Source organism: Pleurodeles waltl, chromosome 9 (genome assembly GCF_031143425.1).
Source record: "Pleurodeles waltl isolate 20211129_DDA chromosome 9, aPleWal1.hap1.20221129, whole genome shotgun sequence".
Taxonomy (NCBI): Eukaryota; Metazoa; Chordata; class Amphibia; order Caudata; family Salamandridae; genus Pleurodeles; species Pleurodeles waltl.
The window spans coordinates 547,059,948-547,078,907 of record NC_090448.1 but is presented as its reverse complement, the minus strand read 5'-3'; the positions used below and the strand labels follow the sequence as shown (position 1 = coordinate 547,078,907).

At 41.7% G+C, this 18,960-nt stretch overlaps 2 protein-coding genes across 3 annotated transcripts in view; one reads left to right on the top strand and one right to left on the bottom strand.

Moving 5' to 3' along the window:
• LOC138259621 (zinc finger protein 436-like) overlaps window positions 1–12,297 on the bottom strand; it is a 154,401-nt gene extending 142,104 nt beyond the window's left edge. Inside the window, exons 1-2 of the mRNA XM_069207471.1 lie at window positions 12,266–12,297; window positions 353–473 (exon numbers count right to left, since the gene is read on the bottom strand). Coding sequence (XP_069063572.1) covers window positions 353–386 — 34 coding nt within the window. The 5' untranslated portion in view covers window positions 387–473; window positions 12,266–12,297. The remainder of the gene's footprint in view (window positions 1–352; window positions 474–12,265) is intronic.
• LOC138259622 (uncharacterized) overlaps window positions 11,883–18,960 on the top strand; it is an 83,253-nt gene continuing 76,175 nt past the window's right edge. Inside the window, exons 1-2 of one of the 2 annotated variants that reach the window (XM_069207473.1) lie at window positions 11,883–12,327; window positions 12,506–12,567. In XM_069207473.1, the coding sequence (XP_069063574.1) occupies window positions 12,544–12,567 (24 nt within the window). In that variant the 5' untranslated portion in view covers window positions 11,883–12,327; window positions 12,506–12,543. The other variant, XM_069207472.1, reaches the window with a different exon arrangement.

Sequence of the window (18,960 nt, the reverse complement as noted above, 5' to 3'; positions counted from 1 at the left end):
TTGTAATTGATGATCTCAAAATGTTTTGAGTGTAAGGCTCAATAAGTACAACTCTTGACTATGGACTTACATCACATAATAAACTATAAAATAATTTGCAAGGTAAATTAATGCAGCATAATCATAGACAAACAATGTTACATATTAACAGATTATGATAATTACAAAAAAGGGTGTGATTTTAAGGTTGGAAAATTATGACGTATAAAACTGACATAAAACATTGATCTGATGATATTAATAAACACAGCAAACAGACTAAAAACATATAAAACACTGATGAAATGGTGAAAGAATTAACCATACATTTCAAACAATGCAAAACATTTTGAAAGAAATACTACAACTTTACCAAGTGAGGCCAATGCCTGGTGAATTTCTTTCATGACATTCCTATAAAGCTCCTTCTGCCAGTCCTGCAAGAGCTTCCACTCCTCTTCAGAAAAATAGGCAGAAGCATCATAAACGTGGACCTGTTATTTAAACAAAATGTAGTACATCACCTTCTCATCCAAACAGTGTGTATAAGAGGATGGCAATGTATGGTGGAAGTTGTGAGGAAGAAAGGCTGGTCTGCAAAGTTAATCTAATGTAGTGAAAATAATAGTGTTTGACCAGTGACTTTGTGTTTCACCACTGTGCATATTAGTTGTTCAATGTTCACCAGTAGCACATTACATTCTGTATTCGGTTTAGCTGCCTATTGGCTTTAATGTGGCATTAGACATTCAGTTTAACTGCCTATTGGCTTTATCGTGGAGTTAGACATTGCAGTTGAGACATCGCAGATGAGCTGTGTTTTTCCACATGGTAAACTAAGCTTGTGTTTTTCTCTCACCGAACCCTAGCATAAGGGAGCGCATATTTTGTTTTTTTTCCCTGTAGTCAGTCTTGGGAAAAGAACGGGCCTTGGAGACCTGGCCAACCTTCGACGCTTGTTTTTTTTCCCAACTCTGACCTACAATAGCCAGCATTTTTTTTTTATAATTCTCCTCTAAGGGGGAGGGCTCTCTGGAAAGTTCTCTATTCAAAGATATAAAAAGATGACTCTGTTCAGTAGCGTGGAATTCCGAGACTTCAGTCAGGAGCGGGCGCCAGATGCCTGATGATGTACCATGGGGTGGAAAATCTCCTACTCTCAGTTGAACAGGAGTCGGTCTTCTTACTGGCATGAGAAAGATGAAGCATTTGGTGGGCCCTACTACGGTGATGATTTTTGACTTTTATTCTTTGCTTTGAAGTTATGCTATAATATAATCACATATATTTGCTGTGTACATTGCAACTGAGAATCACTTTGATATATTTTCCTTTCATTGCTGTGACTATTTTTAATCGTGTGCCTCCAACCTACTAATCTCTTCTCTCAGGAACCTCATGGTGAAGTAATAATAAATATCTCCTTTAAACTAAGAAGTGCATTCCAGAGATTGTTTTCAGCTCGGTCATTAGTGAAATCAAAACATTTTGGCGCAGTAAGCAGGATTCGAAGGGGAAAAAAAAATGTTTAACAAGTTAAAGGAGTGATTGTTTTACATTGTGCCCTAAATTGTGCTGAAGTGCATAGTTCTGTTATTCTGAAGTATAAAGCAAAACATTTTGTCGAGTCGGCAGACTGGGAGTGGAATCGGAGATTGGAAGTGAGCGATTTAAAAGTGTAATTGTTTTTTTTGTTTTTGTTTTGAGATTTAAAGGAAGCACAGCAGACCATGTTTGAAAATGCATGTGAAGTTAAACTGCCTTATGGTGCTGTGAGAAACATGTTTTCATGTTTATCGGAACTTTCTAAGTTTTGGGATGAGGGCTTGGATAAAACAAAAGTGTTTTCATATTTAGAAAAGGTGCTTTTTGAAAGAAATTATGTTCTTTTTGTTCTTGACAGAGGGGTTTGGATACTTTTGTCTGCTTACAGAAAAATGCATGAGAGATGTAAGCAGTTAGAACATGAAAATAAGAATTTACGTGAGCAAATTAGCCAGAACAAATTATTGCAAGATAAAACTGAAAATTATAAAGCTGTTACAGGAGAATCTGGCTTTTCACATTCCAGTAATGAGGAGGTTAAAAAAGGTTGGGGGCCAAGTGGGGGCCAGTGTGAGTCTCATGAGCAGAGCGTAGATCTCCGTGGGCAGAGCAGCCCACAGTTTTTGGCAGGAGCTGAAGTGCATTCTTTAGAAGATTACACTGAGCACGAAGTTGACGATGTTATATTCAGACCACTTTTGCAAAGTACGATGTGTAAAATGAATTCAGACAAGGCAGAGGTACTGTCGCAAAATGTGCAGTTTCTGAGAATTCAGTGGAATCCAGAAAATAGACAGATGTTGTCACAGGTAAAATAGAAGATTTTAGAGTTTCTTACTATTTACACAAAGCAAGAGACACTGAGTTTCATAAGCTTGTTTGATTTTTGGAAACAGTATAGCCCTCATCTGAGTAAAATCTTAACACTTTGGTACAAAGTAACTAGGAAAAAACATGAGTTTGAATGGACTGAGAAGCAGCTGCGTGCTTTTGATTTGGCAAATGAAATAATTCAACAGACTTTAGATTTGTGTGCAGTGCAAGAAGGAAACACTGATATAAACTTGAGTATGTGTGCAGAAACAAGAGAGGACAAGGGTGGCCCTGGGGCTTTGGACTAGAAAACTATCTGACTTTGTAGAGTGCTGTACTCCTTTTGAAAAACAGTTTTTGACTTGTTATTGGACTCTAGTGAATACTGAGCAAATGACTTTAAATTATAATGTAATTCTGAAACCTGAACTATCAATCATGCAGTGGGTGATGGGTTCACCTAAATCTCACAGTATAGGACAGGCACAAGAGGCTAGTATCATACTATGGATCTGGTACATACAAAACAGGGCTCAAGTAGGACCTACAGGCACTACAGCCCTACATGAACATGTGTCACAAGTCCCTTTACAGGACGTGGAGAGAGTGCAGAAGGCACCACAGGCAAAAGAGTCACTTGTGAAATTGAGTGCACCATTTGAATTTTTGTCCCCTGAGGATAGAAAGTGTGGTTTGTTTGACTAATGATTTATTGAAATACGTGAGTACTAAAAGACAATGGAAAGCAGTGTTATACAATCCAGTTACTGAAAATTTGTTGTCTACCACAGGAGAAGGAAAAAGTAACTAATATGCAGAGTTGTATAATGTGTGTCAGACTTTAAAGCAAGAGCTGCTTGGGACGTGTCATTTTTACACTGATTCTTGGTTCATTGTTAATGGATTAGCCGTTTGGCTTTCCACATGGCTTGCACATAACTGGTTCAGTAATTCAAAGGAGATGTGGAGCAAAGAGTTGTGGCAGGAAGTTTGGGAAATGTTAAAACAGAGCATAGTCATAGATGTGCACTGTCCCATTGACTCATTAGAACAATGGTTCAATTCCCTTGCAGATGATAAAGCCAAAATTTCAGAGACGGAAGTGGCAATACCGGATTCTGACTTGGTGGGGATGGCTAAATGGGTGCACCAAAAATGTGGACACCTGGGAGAAAAAGCCACTTACAGGTGGGCAGAGATTAGAGGGATGCACATTCCCCTAGACTTGATAAAAACTGTGATTTTGCAATGTCCTATTTGTCAGCACACACAACAGAGATCTGTCCCACAAACAGTTAAAGGTCAGTTGAGGAGAGGAAAGTTACCAGGACAGATATGGCAAATTGATTACATTGGACCCCTACCGATTAGTCGCGGGTGTCAATACGCCTGCACTGAAGTGGACACTTATTGTGGATACTTGATTGCTGTCCCTTGCAAAAATGCTACTCAGCACAATACTATCAGAACTCTGGATTTGTTAATGTTATACTATGGAGTACTACTCCAGATCCAGAGTGACAATGGATCACACTTCAAAGGGAAAATGGTACAAGATTACTGTTCTCAGCACAATATTGAGTGGATATACCATATTCCTTATTATCCACAGGTCTCAGGATTAATTGAGAGAATGAATGGCTTACTGAAAACTCAATTGCGAAAATTATCTGATGGAACTTTGAAAAACTGGAGAGAGCATTTAAATGAAGCCCTCCAGATTCTGAACAATAGACCATTAACAAATGCTGAAACACATTTGATGCGAATGTTAAATCCAGCTTTGCAAATACACCCACATGTGGCCACCAATACCATCACATACTGGGAAATAAAACCCTAAGCGTTAGCCCCTTACAGAGCCACACCCGAATCTGCAGGTCTTGACTTACATGCTTTACAAGCTTACAGACTAAAACCCTGAGACATAGCTTTGTTTGAAACAGGTGTTGGAGTTCAGATTCCCCCAGAGCATTTTGGGTTGATTGCTCCCAGATCTGGATTGGCCCTCAAAGGTATTCAGGTTTTAGGGGGAGTGATTGCTGCAGATTACCAAGGAGAAACAAAAGTTATTCTGATAACTAGAAGAGAATCTGAATTGTTCATTCAAATTGGAGACAGAATTTCCCAACTTGTCATAAGTGCAGTGAATGGAGGTTTGGTAAGGAAGGAGTCTGCCCCAGCCCTTCTGACAGTGCAAGGAAAGGAAAGCTGTGGTGAAGCAGATAAAAACCTCAGTGCTAAGGTGTGGGTTGAACCCCCAAATGACCCTCCAGAACCTGCAGAAATTATAGCCAACGGCCCCAACAATGTTCTGTTGATCATGAAACCAGGACAGGAAAAATGGAAACATATTCCAGCTGATAAATGTTATTTGCGAGAATGATCATACTTGTTTCTTTTACAGGTCATACTACAGCTTGCTTGTGCCGCGAGTGATCCGTGTGGTCTCCTTTTGGGCATGTGCGTGTGGGGTTGGGGGGGACCCAACACCCCCAATCTCAACTTGATTGATTGCCCACGTTGTGCAACACCTTTACTGCATCTGAATGACAACATTTGAATTCATTTGGCGCAGACCGTGCTCAACAGATCTGATTTTTGCATGGGCGCCATGCGAAGTACTGTGGATATTTTGTCAATATGTTTAATCGCCATACCAACGCCAACAAACAGCTTATTAAAAATGTTCAGTGCTACTAATCGTGACAAAGATGTGCAAGAACATGATGTTGAAACCCACTTCAGTCCATATGAGTATTGCAGGGACTGCCAGGAAACAACCAATGAAAAGTGGGATAATCTCACTCATAATCACCTACAACATTACTCCTGGTGATGTGTGTTACTACATGTCTTGTAATTCTCGTGACATCGAAAAATGCAGTCAATTGAGCATAGAAAAGAAAACATCAACTTCTCAAAATTTACCATGGAAACACAGAGTTTTGTGCTTTTACCGAATGGACAGACATTGCAAAACTATGTAAAATCAAATGGTTTGTCGTCATCTAGTGACTGCTGCCAGTCACATTAAACCTGTCAAGTTGCCAGTTGGCTGGCTGTTTTCGTGTGGAAACTTAACTTTCACTTACATTCCAGCAAAACTTTCAGGTGGACCGTGTACCTTTACATGAGTAGAACTCATGCTACATCAACTTGCTAGTTTAGAGACTCTATTCAATCAGTTATTATCCCAATCAGAGTATATAAGCTTCAGTCTTTTCATTGTAGGTGTATCTGATTTGAAAGGTTATGAGATCAATACGTTAATCCACTTCCATTGCTTTACAGTGATTGCTTTTATCATTCAAACCTGATTTGCTTATAATGTTTTTTTTTTTTTTTTTTTTCTTTGAAATAAGAGAAAAGTAAACAAAAGTCATTGGTCAGAGGGTGGAGATGTAGTGAAAATAATAGTGTTTGACCAGTGACTTTGTGTTTCACCACTGTGCATATTAGTTGTTCAATGTTCACCAGTAGCACATTAAATTCTGTATTCGGTTTAGCTGCCTATTGGCTTTAACGTGGCATTAGACATTACATTCTGTATTCAGTTTAGCTGCTTATTGGCTTTAACGTGGCATTAGACATTCAGTTTAACTGCCTATTGGCTTTATAGTGGAGTTAGACATTGCAGCTGAGACATCGCAGCTGAGCTGTGTTTTTCCACATGGTAAACTAAGCTTGTGTTTTTCTCTCACCGAACCCTAACATGATAAGGGAGCGCATAGTTTTTTGTTTTTTTTCCCTCTAGTCAGTCTCGGGAAAAGAACGGGCCTTGGAGACCTGACCAACCTTCGACGCTTGTTTTTTTTCCCCAACTCTGACCTACAGTAGCCAGCATTTTTTTTTATAAATCTCCTCTAAGGGGGAGGGCTTTCTAGAAAGTTCTCTATTCAAAGATATAAAAAGATGACTCTGTTCAGTAGCGTGGAATCCAAGACTTCAGTCAGGAGCAGGTGCCAGCTGCCTGACGTTGTCCCGTTGGGGTGGAAAATCTCTTTCTCGCAGTTGAACAGGAGTCGTTCTTGCTGGCATGAGAAAGATGAAGCATTTGATGGGCCCTACTACGGTGATGAATTTTGACTTTTATTTTTTGCTTTGAAGTTATACTATAATATAATCACATATATTTGCTGTGTACATTGCAATTGAGAATCACTTTGATTTATTTTCCTTTCATTGCTGTGACTATTTTTAATCGTGTGCCTCCACCCTACCAATCTCTTCTCTCAGGAACTTCGTGGTGAAGTAATAATAAATGTCTTCTTTAAACTAAGAAGTGCATTCCAGAGATTTTTTTCAGCTCGGTCATCAGTGCAAGCAAAACATCTATAAAGACAGATTACATAATACCACCATTGAAAATTCCCATTGCCCATATCTTTGTGTAATGTACTTAAGGATAATAGTGGCGACTGTCAGGGAAACAGGGGCAATCACAGGTACATTAAATCTTAAATGGTTGTCTTTTGTGACTCATGATCTTCTTGTCTCTAACAAGAAACAAAAGCCAATGTGTCTCACTATTAAAAGGCATTAGCTTTGCCAGTGATTGTTGCTGATGTTGAACAGCATCTACAAAAAGAAAACAAAAGTAAAAATTGCTGGCCTTAGCATGTTGACGTATGCATGGCTGCAAAAGAGCATTATAGATAAAAAAGTGCTCTTGTAGCAAACTACAACTACTGGGTCCTCCAGAAAAAGGTTAAAGTAATATTACCAGAGATGGGGGAGTAATTTAGGACTGGGGGCGGTAGCTGGGGTGATGGGGTTAGCAACTCAGTTCAGGGTGTCAAGCAACACAACACAAAGAGGGGCAGGTCAGCAATAAAGGAGGTGGGGGAGTTAAACAAAATTGAAAAACTGGAAAAAAAGCTGTGCTGGATAGTGGTGATGGAAGCACAGGATGAGCTGCTGGGACCAATGGGAATACAGAGCAAATATATTTGGGGGGGGCAGTGTACAGGAGAAAGAGAGCAAGAAAACACTTGTACTGAAAGTAAAAGAAAATATAAGCAGTCAATACAGCTCTTCTAATCAGAAACACTGTAAAACTATGCTCTCAGGGAGGGAAAATAGAAAGAGGAAGGAAAGCAACGAGATGCAAGAAAATGAGATAGACAAGAAAGCAAAGAAATCATGAGCAATGCACTGATCCATAGCTCACTGTAAGTATTGGTAGCATACATCATAGATTTTTCAACAGCTAGAGAGATCTCTAGGACCGACCCAAAAGGGGGCTCTAATGTCCTACACATTTCATCATTGTCATCTGTTTTAATATGTGTATGGTGTCAGAAGCAGGTAAAGTTCATCCATACCAGATTATGACATGTGGGGATGAGCATGTTTTTTCCAATCATAAGGTTTTGCAGAGATTACAATTTTCTCGTATTTTTTTCACCTCACCAAAGCAAAGTTTTTTTAACACTCAATCTTAGCGCGCTAATGTTCACGCCTACCAAAAAACTGACCAAAGCCCAACAGGGCTAGACCAATGTGTCATTCTACTCAAGCATTTCCAACACAGTAGCAAGCCACATTTTTTTAACATAATTATTCCTTATTGTGCTTACATTTCGCTGACGTTTTTCAATGCATATTGACATTATGGGTACATGAACAATAGGTGCATCCTTACAAGTGTCCCAGACCTGCATCTGATAAGTCATCACCCCTGGAGTTCGTGTTTTTGTGGTGCCATTAACACGGGGATGTGTAGTCACTAAGCAATCTCAGTGGGACCTCTGGTTCCAATGTGAAAGGGAAATTTACTAGGTGAGTCGATAAATTGGAGCCAGATTATCCCGGTAAGTACCCATTCCTCTTTACAGTTTGTCCGAGAGTTTTCTCTTGTTTTACACAGGTGCAAGCTCTGGTGGAAATAAGGCAGATCTGTGGGGTTTCTGCGGTTCTCATGATTCTGACGGGCACCGCAACCTGTTTCCTGGCCCATTCGAATAAACAAGCCTCTAGGAACTAAACGTTTTTCTGTGAAGTATATCTTTAATAAAATCATTTTTGCCAATAATACGATATATGTGAAAAAAAGTCTGCAAACCTCAGTTTTCAACAAGAAAAACCTATGCAATCATCTTAATCAACTCTTAAACAATTTTCCACAGATGTTTGTGAAGGTTGTGAAAACAATGGCAAATTCACATAGCACTGATTACATACATCTGATGTAACTTGAACGTGCAACTATAGTCTATGCAGCAACCTCACTTGGGCCCACACCAGGCACACATCAGAAATGTATAACAGTACATGATGGTCAGGTTAAACTACAAACTCAACAGTCTAATTCAAACTGGTGTAAGTAGAGGGACGTGGATATCTGCACAGAGCAATGTGTCTGTCTTTGGGGTTGTGTGCAAGACCAAAGAAGATGGTCGTGCTTCTAGAAGAAAGGGAAAAATTACATAATCAGGTTTGATATGGAGGAACATTATAAGTGTTGTCCTTGCCCTAAGCCACTAATTACTCGCACACACTTGACACATTAAACGGTAGTCTGTACAAATCCATGTGTTTCGGTGCTGCAGTGGGAGAATGTTTCCTTAAATAGGTCGTCAGGACAATTTCAGATGCAAGGTTATCTGTTCTTTACTAGGTTTCCACAATAAAACAAGATACGTGCACAATGTACCAAAAAAACACCAGCCTCATCTCTTCATTTGCCCAACTGCTAGTCCCTTACACTCTATACTGACTCTAGGGCTCATTTTAGATGTATTAAGTTCCCATACTACTTCTCATGCACAGCACATAAGAACAGTTTTTAGTGGTGTAGCTACTTCTTAATAGGTTTTTGGTGATATGGTGGTTGGGTGCACACTAACAATTAATGATGCTGTTACTAATTTTGCAGCGTACACCACTAGCAGCATTTGCCTCACTTAACACTTCTTTGCCAAATTGCTTTATTGTTTGCTAACAAACTAAAACTGTCAGAGAAAAGGACTACGGCCAATTTTTGGAGATCATTCTAATCATGGAAAACTGTGTGGATCGCATTTATCGAGCATATGTACTGTTGCAGTTTAACAAAAAAAAGCTGTAAACTGACACAAATGCTTGAATTGGGATTTACTTTCCAGGCAAATAATGATTTGTGCTGGAAAGTAGCCTAAAGCACCATGTGTAGTATATACACGTGCCCATGTGACAACCCATATTTTTTGACGCAAAGGTAAAAAGGATTTCCACCAAAAACCTGCCACAAACTACATGTAATATTGGAGAAAAGTTTTGTTTTCTCGAAGCTTCTGCACCTTCGTGTGTATGCTGTACTGTATAGCACACATACAAACTTGGAAAAGTTAAAATTATATCTAGGCATAGTATTTTATGTCAGAAGGATACCCTTCCAGTTCAAAAGCTATGCTAGACTTCCATACACACCACTGAACTGTGATGCAAAGGTATGTGCACAGAGCAACACTTCTTTTCATGCAGCAGCAAAGGAGAGAGAACCAGCACCATACTTGAATATGCTGTCCTCAGTGGCATGGAGGTCACCTAGTAAACGTATTAGTGAAGGCTGCATGTTAAGCAAATGAAGCAGAGTGAGCTAAGAAGAGTGCCAATTGATTAGAAATTCTTGTTTTTAATTTTAGTTTTGTGGGTGTCCCAGTCCCACACTCCTGGTGACACATATATAAAAGGCCTTAAAAGATGTCCATGTTTCTCTCTCAAGCAAAAATAGGCTCCATCACACTGTATCCCATTTTGTATACAGGCAGTCTTCCTTGGCGTTGAGACAAAGTTGGTTCGTTATCCATGCCCCGTCACCTCCATCCCATTTTGTCTTAATCAATGTAAATAGCACACAATTGGAATGAGTGTGCTTTAAAAATCTATTAAGTCAATACAATGTTTAAACAACGTTTTATGCTCATTCACATATTGTAATCCGACCACTCCACGAAGTAAGTATCCTGATGGTTTTGGAGCAGTGGTAAAGAGGGGGTGTGACCACACAGGCCTGCACTCACTACTGTTAACTCTCAGAAGCAAGACTCAAGGACAGAGTCAATCAAATTAGCTTAAATTTGCAGGTGGTGGTGCACGGACAAGATATGACATTAAGCCACAGCTGCCGACTTTGGCGCTGATGAACAAGGTTTGAGTCTTGGTGTTGCGTAACATCCTGTGATTCTGGGTGAATCACATAATCATCTCTTGCCATCCCTCCAACTCCCCCCCCTCACCCCCCCCCAAAAAAAAACTATGGCAAACCAATACGTCTGGAGTAGGCCACTGGCCTTCTGGCAATCCTTATTTTGTTTTGACATGGTTTTGCAAAACCTTATTATTCTGGAATAAGCTGGGCTCTCATTTTAAAACAACAAATCATTTGCTACAGGAAAAACATTTTTTGGGTCACAAAATAAAAGACATTACCACCTGGCAATAAAAGGGACTACTTTGTTTGTGGATGTGTTCCTTGTGAAAGGGCAGCATGCCATAACATAGTGAAGTCAGCCAATGACTGAAGTGGACATTGCCACTTAACGCATACTAGAGTGGGTGGAAGAAAAATGTGAATGACACCAACCACAGACTAGTTGATGACATCTGGCTCAAACCCCTATAACTAACTATGCATTAACCATCATTTTAGTAAAATCACAAGGTCTCAGCTACACAGATGTAAAAAAGTCAATAACTCTGGCACTGGAGAAAGAAAGAAAGAAAGAAAGAAAGAAAGAAAGAAAGAAAGAAAGAAAGAAAGAAAGAAAGAAAGAAAGAAAGAAAGATAAAAGAAAGAGAAGGAACACAGGAAAGAAGGAAGGAGAATGAAAGCCAGAAGGAAAGAAACACAAGCCAAGAGAGAAAGAAAGAAAAAAGGAAGGCATAAAAAAGAAGGTAATAGAAAGTAATACGAAGGCAAGTGAAAGCTAAAAGACACGAAAAATGAAAGAGAAGGAGCAAAAATAAAAGAAAAAAGAAAGAAAGATAAATGAATACAGAACAGTTTCAAATGGATATAATGTGGTCTAGTATGGTGTGAAACAGTAGCAATCAGCAAAGCAAAACAATCCAATGAATTTACAACCGCACTGGCAGGAGATGGGATCTGATAAAGGTGGAATGTGTATCAGAAGCGCCCTGCTGTCACCTCAGGCTCTAATCACAACTACTAAAGTACTAATAAAGTAAAAACAAAAACAATGGCACTGAAGCGAACTAGTTTGCCTGCAAACGAACTCCTTGTGAGAGACATCAATGTAGTCACTCAAACTGAAAATAACCAGTGGTTTAAACGAGGAGCAGCGGCTGAAACCTTTTGTGTAAGCATATCATATATATTTTAGTAAAATCAAAATCTTGGCCAACGCGGAAGTTCTGTCCTAAGGCAAACGACTATCTCGACAAGACTACTCACTTCATCTGACTCCTGCCAAAACATTTTCTTCGATTATCTCTTTCTGCCCAGTGTTATGTGTAGAGATCCAGTCTGATGCCTGAATGCTCACGTTAATACGGAAATGATTGCGACTAACTACAGTTTAGAAACAGCAGTAAGACTTCCTCGCAGAAACACTGCACACAAACGATCTCTCGACCGCGCCTGCTCAAAGTACTAAATACTAATCACAACAACAGCATGCGCACAAATGTACACCAGAACGCCTGCTCACAACAGGGAAGTTGATCACAACAATATGCATGCATTTTAATTATTATATATGTATTTATGTAGTTGTTAAGAGTGCGATGGCTCAATGGCGCTAATTCATTTGTCCCATTCGCCTGCAGTCTTTTAATTCTGCGTGTCAAGAATTTGTTTCCCGAAACCGCTGCTTCGCCTACGAAAAGATGTGTGGCTCTTGCCAAGACCCAGGAAGCAGAGTCCTTCATAACAGTGCGTTCAAGGGAAGATCCGACTTTGGCACGAATTCATTGAACGAACCTTAACACTGAGCGCGAGCAGCGTGCGCCCCCTTCTTCGGGGGCATAGTTAAAATCCTAATGGTATGACCACGCGATTGGCTAATCAAACTGACCAGTGTTTTTCCTGTGCGCGCGCTCCGTGATGTGTCTTGAGTGTTCCTATTGCGCGTTAAAAAGATGCTTTGACACACCGCGCACATGTTGGAGGAAGCTGCTTGTATCCATAATATTCAGCGTTATTGTGCATCTTCTGGTGCAGAACCTGGTCTTTCGTGGAGAAGGCATCATTGTAAAGAAATGTCCGCGAAAGATTCAGAAGAGGTGAGTTAATGTACTAGTTTAACTACTTAATGGTTGTAAAAACCATGACATGCACGCCAGAACCGATATTGCACATACTAATCTGTTTTTACCAATATTTGCAACGTTTAATTCTGTTCCTGTGTGGCAGTTTACCTTTTATGGATCGTTTGCATCTGTACCTGTGACACTTTGCAGTGCCAATCTGCTCCCTGAACAAATTTGTTTTATCTGTGCAATTGTCAATTTTGCATGTTACACTATCTAGCCCCATGTACTATGAATGTCTGGGACTGGGTTAGAGCATGACGCTCAAACACTTAATATACCTAACGTGAAGATTACCAGGTGAGGTCACCAAGAACACTCATCAGTCACATCCTTGTTTTTTTTCTTTTTTTTTTCTGAATTTTTTTGTTTTAGAAACCAGAGAGTTGGGTGACACGAATCACACAAAATACCATTTCATAGTTTTAGTAGTGTTAGAGACTGGCTTTTCCAACCTATTTATGTGAAAAAAAGTCAATATGGTGTTCACTTGCTTAAGTAACTAGTAAAAGTATCTTCATGTAAAAAATAAGCATTTGCAGTGCAGTGGGTCTCGCGTTTACTCAAGTTAAAGCTGTTAGCGTTGTAAACTCCTAATTGAACTTTTTTGCCATATAAACTGAAAAGTAAAACAGTTTCACTTTAGCAAGCCAACAGCCGCCATGAGCACAAAGCAAACACACAAAAGGAAACAGAAGTTTGCTCGCAGTGAAACGTATTGGCAAAAGTGCAATTATCCATGTAACCGGCAAAAGTGCAGTTATCCATGTAACTGGCAAACGTGCAAATATCCATGTAACAGGGTCGATGTCATGCAAAGCACTCTACTACTGCCCAGCGAGATAGCGCTGCCTAAGAAATAAAGAGAAAAAATAGTGCAGAAATCATACGGAGAACATGGAGCCTTGTAAGTTTTCAGTAGTTGGCCGGTGCGCTCGAGGTGGGCTAAACACTGGAAAAGGCATGACGTATGCATGCCTTTCTCAAATTAAATAAAGCTAATTTTAAAAGGCAAGTCCACAAACCAACCAAAGTTATGGGCTTGACATGGGCTGGGTTAAAAGCCCACAGAGAGATTACACCAGGAACAGAGCGCTTTGCGCTCATCCCTAAATACAGTGTTGCGCCTTTAATTTCACTAGTGTCAATCACTACCAAATGTGGTGATGCATATTAGCTTTTCTCCTATAATTACTAGCCACTTATTTAAAAAGTTAAACCACTGTTAAAATGCATGTTAATGTTTGAATTTGTCTTTAAGCAGAGGCTGTTAGTGTTAACATGTTGTCAGGTTAGTTTTCTGGGGCCAGTGGAACTCAGGTGCAATGAAGCAATCCTTGTAATAAATGTGTATATTGTCCCTGGAAGCAGAGAAACCAGCTAGTCTGTAAATTCATTGAATTTCCAAGTACCTTTTCGTTGAACATTGATTGACTTTCAGGGAATAACGAGGACGAATAGTTAAGGGAAGATGTGATCTGAGTTGGAGAGTGGAAACAATACCTAGGAGCAGGTCAAACTTATTTTTCCTGATGGTTATAAGTAAGAGAGAAAAGTGAGAGACCAGCCCTTCTGCAAATAATCTCCGGTATAGTGCTATAGAGTGATGCAATGGCACTTCACCCACGCAGTGGGTTGACATTCGTGCCATTAAGGACAGAGCTTGAGGTAAAAGACCCTATTGCTAATTCCTTGAGTAGCTCAGGCGGGGAACCTTGAGTTCTGTTATAACCCGGGTAAGGGAAACCTACATAGGATAAACTTAAATTAAAATATCAAAGAAGGTGGGAAGTGCATGCTTCCACAGAGCAGATTCCCTTTCCATGCCCCCCAGGGAGCACTTAAATCCACAGCATGAGCAAGATGAAAATGGGAGACAGAGAGTAGCTCGCAAACACACAGACTAGAAAATTCAGAAATGTCAGGGGACCACACTATGGGAGAAGGTCCTTACCATTGCACCAGTAAGAGAACAGTCCTTTGTGTTGGGAGTAGAGCATGATTTTGATGGACATCTGGAAAGGTGATATGTCTTCTAAGATTGCATTATATATCGCCCGGAGTGAGAGGGAATTTTTTTTTAGATTTCTTTTTTAAGTATGCCTTTATTATAGCCTTAGAGCCCACCATAGCAGGCTATACCAGCCGTTAAAGGCCTTCTCCATCGTTAAAGGCCAAGCCGAAGGTGAGAGCCTTTAACAAGGGAGCACAACTTTAATTGCCAGTATAGCCCAGCTATGAAGGGCTAGAAAGCTATTAGAACATTCCGCCACTAGAGGGCAGAATGTTCTAATAAATAAAACAAATGCCTCACCAGCCTGAGGGGATTTCAGTCCCCTCGGGCTCCATGAGGCCTTTGTTCACAGCTGTTAGTGTGTACAAAGGACATTGGAATGTTGACGCTCTGGGTTTTTACCAGCCAGTACAAGCCCAGAGCACTCCATTGTCTCCAATGGAGCTCCCAACATTCCAATGCTCTAATAACATTTTAGACAAAAGTCAAAATTACAAAATCTATATTGGCGACAACCGGTGTCTCCAGTGACGGTGTACAAGGATAAATTACAACATGCTCTACTTTCAAAGTGAGAATTAACAGCCATGTGGGTTAGGATAGGGGAATGGGAGGCTTGCTGCATCAGGGTAAACAAACGTAGTATATTGATCAGTCGAGCGGGAGGAGGACCTGGAGTCCCAGCCATGGTGAAGAAACCCACACAGGGAGCCAAAGAGTCCAGCACCACCCATAGCATTACAGGGCCTTCGGGGAGCATAGAGTCATCACTACACTCCTCATTCTGCCATAGCACACACCATCTCACTGTCTCTGCCAGGTGCAGACTCGCTGCAATGGGGCGTGAGTCACCCATATACCACCCTCAGCTCTAGTGGCAGTCAGACGAGAGTGGTGGGCCGGGAGCCCGACGATGCTGAGGAACGATCTGCGACAGAATCTTCTGTCTCTCCACTGCGACCCCCTCCTATACGGCCTACCATCTCATCCCATACACCCAGATCTCTCTTCGCATGGTCATGCCTACAGACTCTTCGGAGAAGCACGCCCTCCACAATGGTCTATTCCAATAAGTCTTTTTATCATTTATCACTTCTCATGGGTCGGAGGTGTCACCCGTGCCCAGTGAATGGCTATCAGGTGCCTGGCGAGTACCAGTGCTAGGAGAGCAAATTTATAACCCATCTTACGTCCTTCCATAAGGAGAGGCAGGAGGCCCAGTAAGCAATTTTTGATGGTCAGGGCTAATTGGACCCCAGTTATCCAGGTGACCAAGGACACGACCTTCGTCTAATACGACTGCAACATCCTGCAGTCCCACGTGACGTGGGCAAAGCGGGCCAGAGATACTCTGCATCTTGCTCAATTAGCCGAGCGGGCAGGGTAAATATGACTCGGGCGTAGGGTAGTCAGATTTGCCCTATGAAGGTAGTAGAATTGCGTGAGTTTAAACCTAGCTACACTTGCTGTCTCACGTACCTGTGCACCAGCTCTCCACCACTCCCCATCAGTCAAGAGGGCATCCAGGTCTGTGTCTCAGTCCGAATGTGACTTAGCTATGTGGACTTTCCTGTCTCCCTTCAGGGCCGCATGAATTTGGGAAACTAGGCCCCTCTGTGCCCCTGAATCCAGTAGGACTTGCAATGCCTGGGACTCCACTTGTTCTTCCCGATATCTGGTCAATATATCAGAGGCTGTACGTGACATGGCCGCATACTGTAAAAATCGTCCCAGGCCAACTCCCAATAGCTCGCCCTCCTCTACTAGAGTAATTCAAGTACTGTTTAGATATAGGTCCCTGGGCAGTTCGACAGTTATCTTCGATCCAGGGCATTATGTTCATGGAGCCTTTAAGGCATAAAAAGGGCTTGAGCCACCAGAGCGGGAGCATCTTCGTGTATGGTGCTCTTTTTAATACATATGTCACCACCCTTTCTGAGACCAAAGCCACTTGTATCACTATAAATGGTGTGCTCTCCAGGACCCTACATCCACTCATCAGGAGTTTTATGAGATCAGTCAGGGGTAGCAAGCCCTCTAGCAGCTTTTTTTCCCAATTTGATTCTTTCTCACACTAGAGCACAGCTTATTGAAGTAATCCCGCAAAGTAATACATTTGGAGGTCTGGTAATCTCAGTCCTCCCGGCACTTTGTCCAATTTCAGAAACTGTAATATTACTCTGCTGAGTTTGCCTGCTCAGACCAATGCCACTAGGACGCCAACTGGCTCCCAAAACATTGACGCTAGTAGCTTGCAAAAAGAATTCTGCATCACGTATAGGCATCTTAGTAAGACTATGTTGCCCAATTCCAACTGCCCCATGACCGACAGCAATAGGGGCTTCTAAAAATCCACAGATCGAGTAACATCTGTCAATGCACGGCCCATGTTCAGGTCATATTGCATGTGTTCATCATGTGTCACCTGTATTCCCAGGTATCGAAAATGGTTAGGCTCCCAAGTTGCAACAGGGCACGAAGGCAATGCAGGCATAGGGACCAACACTGTTTTATGGTGGTTTACCTGATACCTGTCCAAGGTTTGACATTAGTTGTAACAGCCTCAGGACTGTGTGGGTCAATTCAGTCACATAAAGGAGAGTGTCATCAGCATACATAGACACTATATGCACGGTGTCTCCAACCCTTATCCCCTTGTCCCCGAGTTTCTCCTGCAGGTAACTCACCAGGGGATCCATGGCCAGGGCGAAAAGGAGTGGTGACAATGGGCAGCCCTGATGGGTATCCCTCTCTATGTTTAAAATCTCCAAAAACACTTGCCCTGTATGCACTCTGCCCTGGGGGCCATGTACAACAATCAAACCCATGCAATGAATTCAGGACCAAACCCCATGCTCTTGAGCACCTCCCAGAGGTAGGTCCAGGACAGGGTGTCAAAGGCCTTACTCCACCTCCAGGTCCCTGGTGGCATGCATAGCATGCAGGAGCCTCCTACGGTTCCTGTGTGTACCCCTACCCGGCATAAAACCACACTGATCTGTGTGCACCAACCAGGAGACCACCTAGTAAAGATGTGTAGCCAAAACCTTCACCAATAACTTTACGTCTACATTTAACATAAATAGTGGTCTACGGAGACTTAGATCATCTAGGAACTTGCCAGGTTTCAACAACATTATTTTGAGGGCCTCTCTCAAGTAATCCGGTAAGACTCCTATCAATACTGCCTCCTGGAGTATTTCCAGGAGTTTGGGCATGAGGTCAGCTGAGTACATCTGATAAAACTCAACCAGGAGGCCATCATGACCGGGGGACTTTCCTTTGGCCATGTCTCGGAGAGCTGCTCTCAATTCCTCTAGCTGGATTTCTCCCTCTGGTTCCTCTTTGTCTGCTGCAGACAAGTAGGGGATATCAATATACCTTAAGAACTCTACTGTGTCTTGTGGCCTATCTCCAGTGAGTGCTTTATAGACCTCTGTCATGTAATCACTTAACACCAGGTTAACTGCAAACTGTCCCACCACTATCTGTCCATTTGCGCTCCTTAAGGAGAGTATCACTGGGGGGATGTTTCCCGTCTCAACAGCCAAGCCAACATGCACCCAGACCATTCACCTTTTCCATGGAGTCTCTGCCTATAGGTGTGCCGCATATTGAAGTCTAACCTGTCCCATATCTTCACCGCCTGTCTACATGTAGCCTTGAGGTCCTCCAGATCCTCCGCCGCAACCACTGCTGCAGCTGGGCAAGTCTGGACTCACCCTCCTGTAGTTCCTTCTCAAGCTTCCTCCTTGTGCCATAGATTTTTCCCAGGCAGTCTTTTCGGATCACGACCTTCGAAGTGTCCCATTCAGTACTATGATTTCCCATAGTGTTCCAGTTATCCTCAAAATAGCTCTGTATGGCCTTCTACATGCACAAAAAGAACTAAGGAGGGGAGAGAGGTACACTCCTTATCCATCCTCCCTAAATACTTAAATCATCACACCGGAGTTAGGACAAGGAGGAAAGGCAGATGCTCCTAAAATTATCAGAACTCTGCCTACAAAGGGATACAACACTGGGTTCTTAAATTTTCCTCAACCACTAATCGTGCATTCTTCATCATCGGGTTTGCTTCAGCATCCCTGTGATGACCAATGTCAGGGATGGAGCAAAAGGGGAGGGGTTATAGACAATACATCACAAAAACCTAGGGATCTACTCTGCAGAACACATATATCAGTTAAAACAATCTCACAGGTGTCTAAAACTAATTTTATTCATGGACCCCTTGGATAGGATTAAAACCTAGTGTCATGTTGGTCGCAAGAGTGAGGTCTACCCTTAGGTCAAGCACAATTTTAATGTAAGAGTCGTGGCAGCACACAACGCGACGGTGGCAACACTGT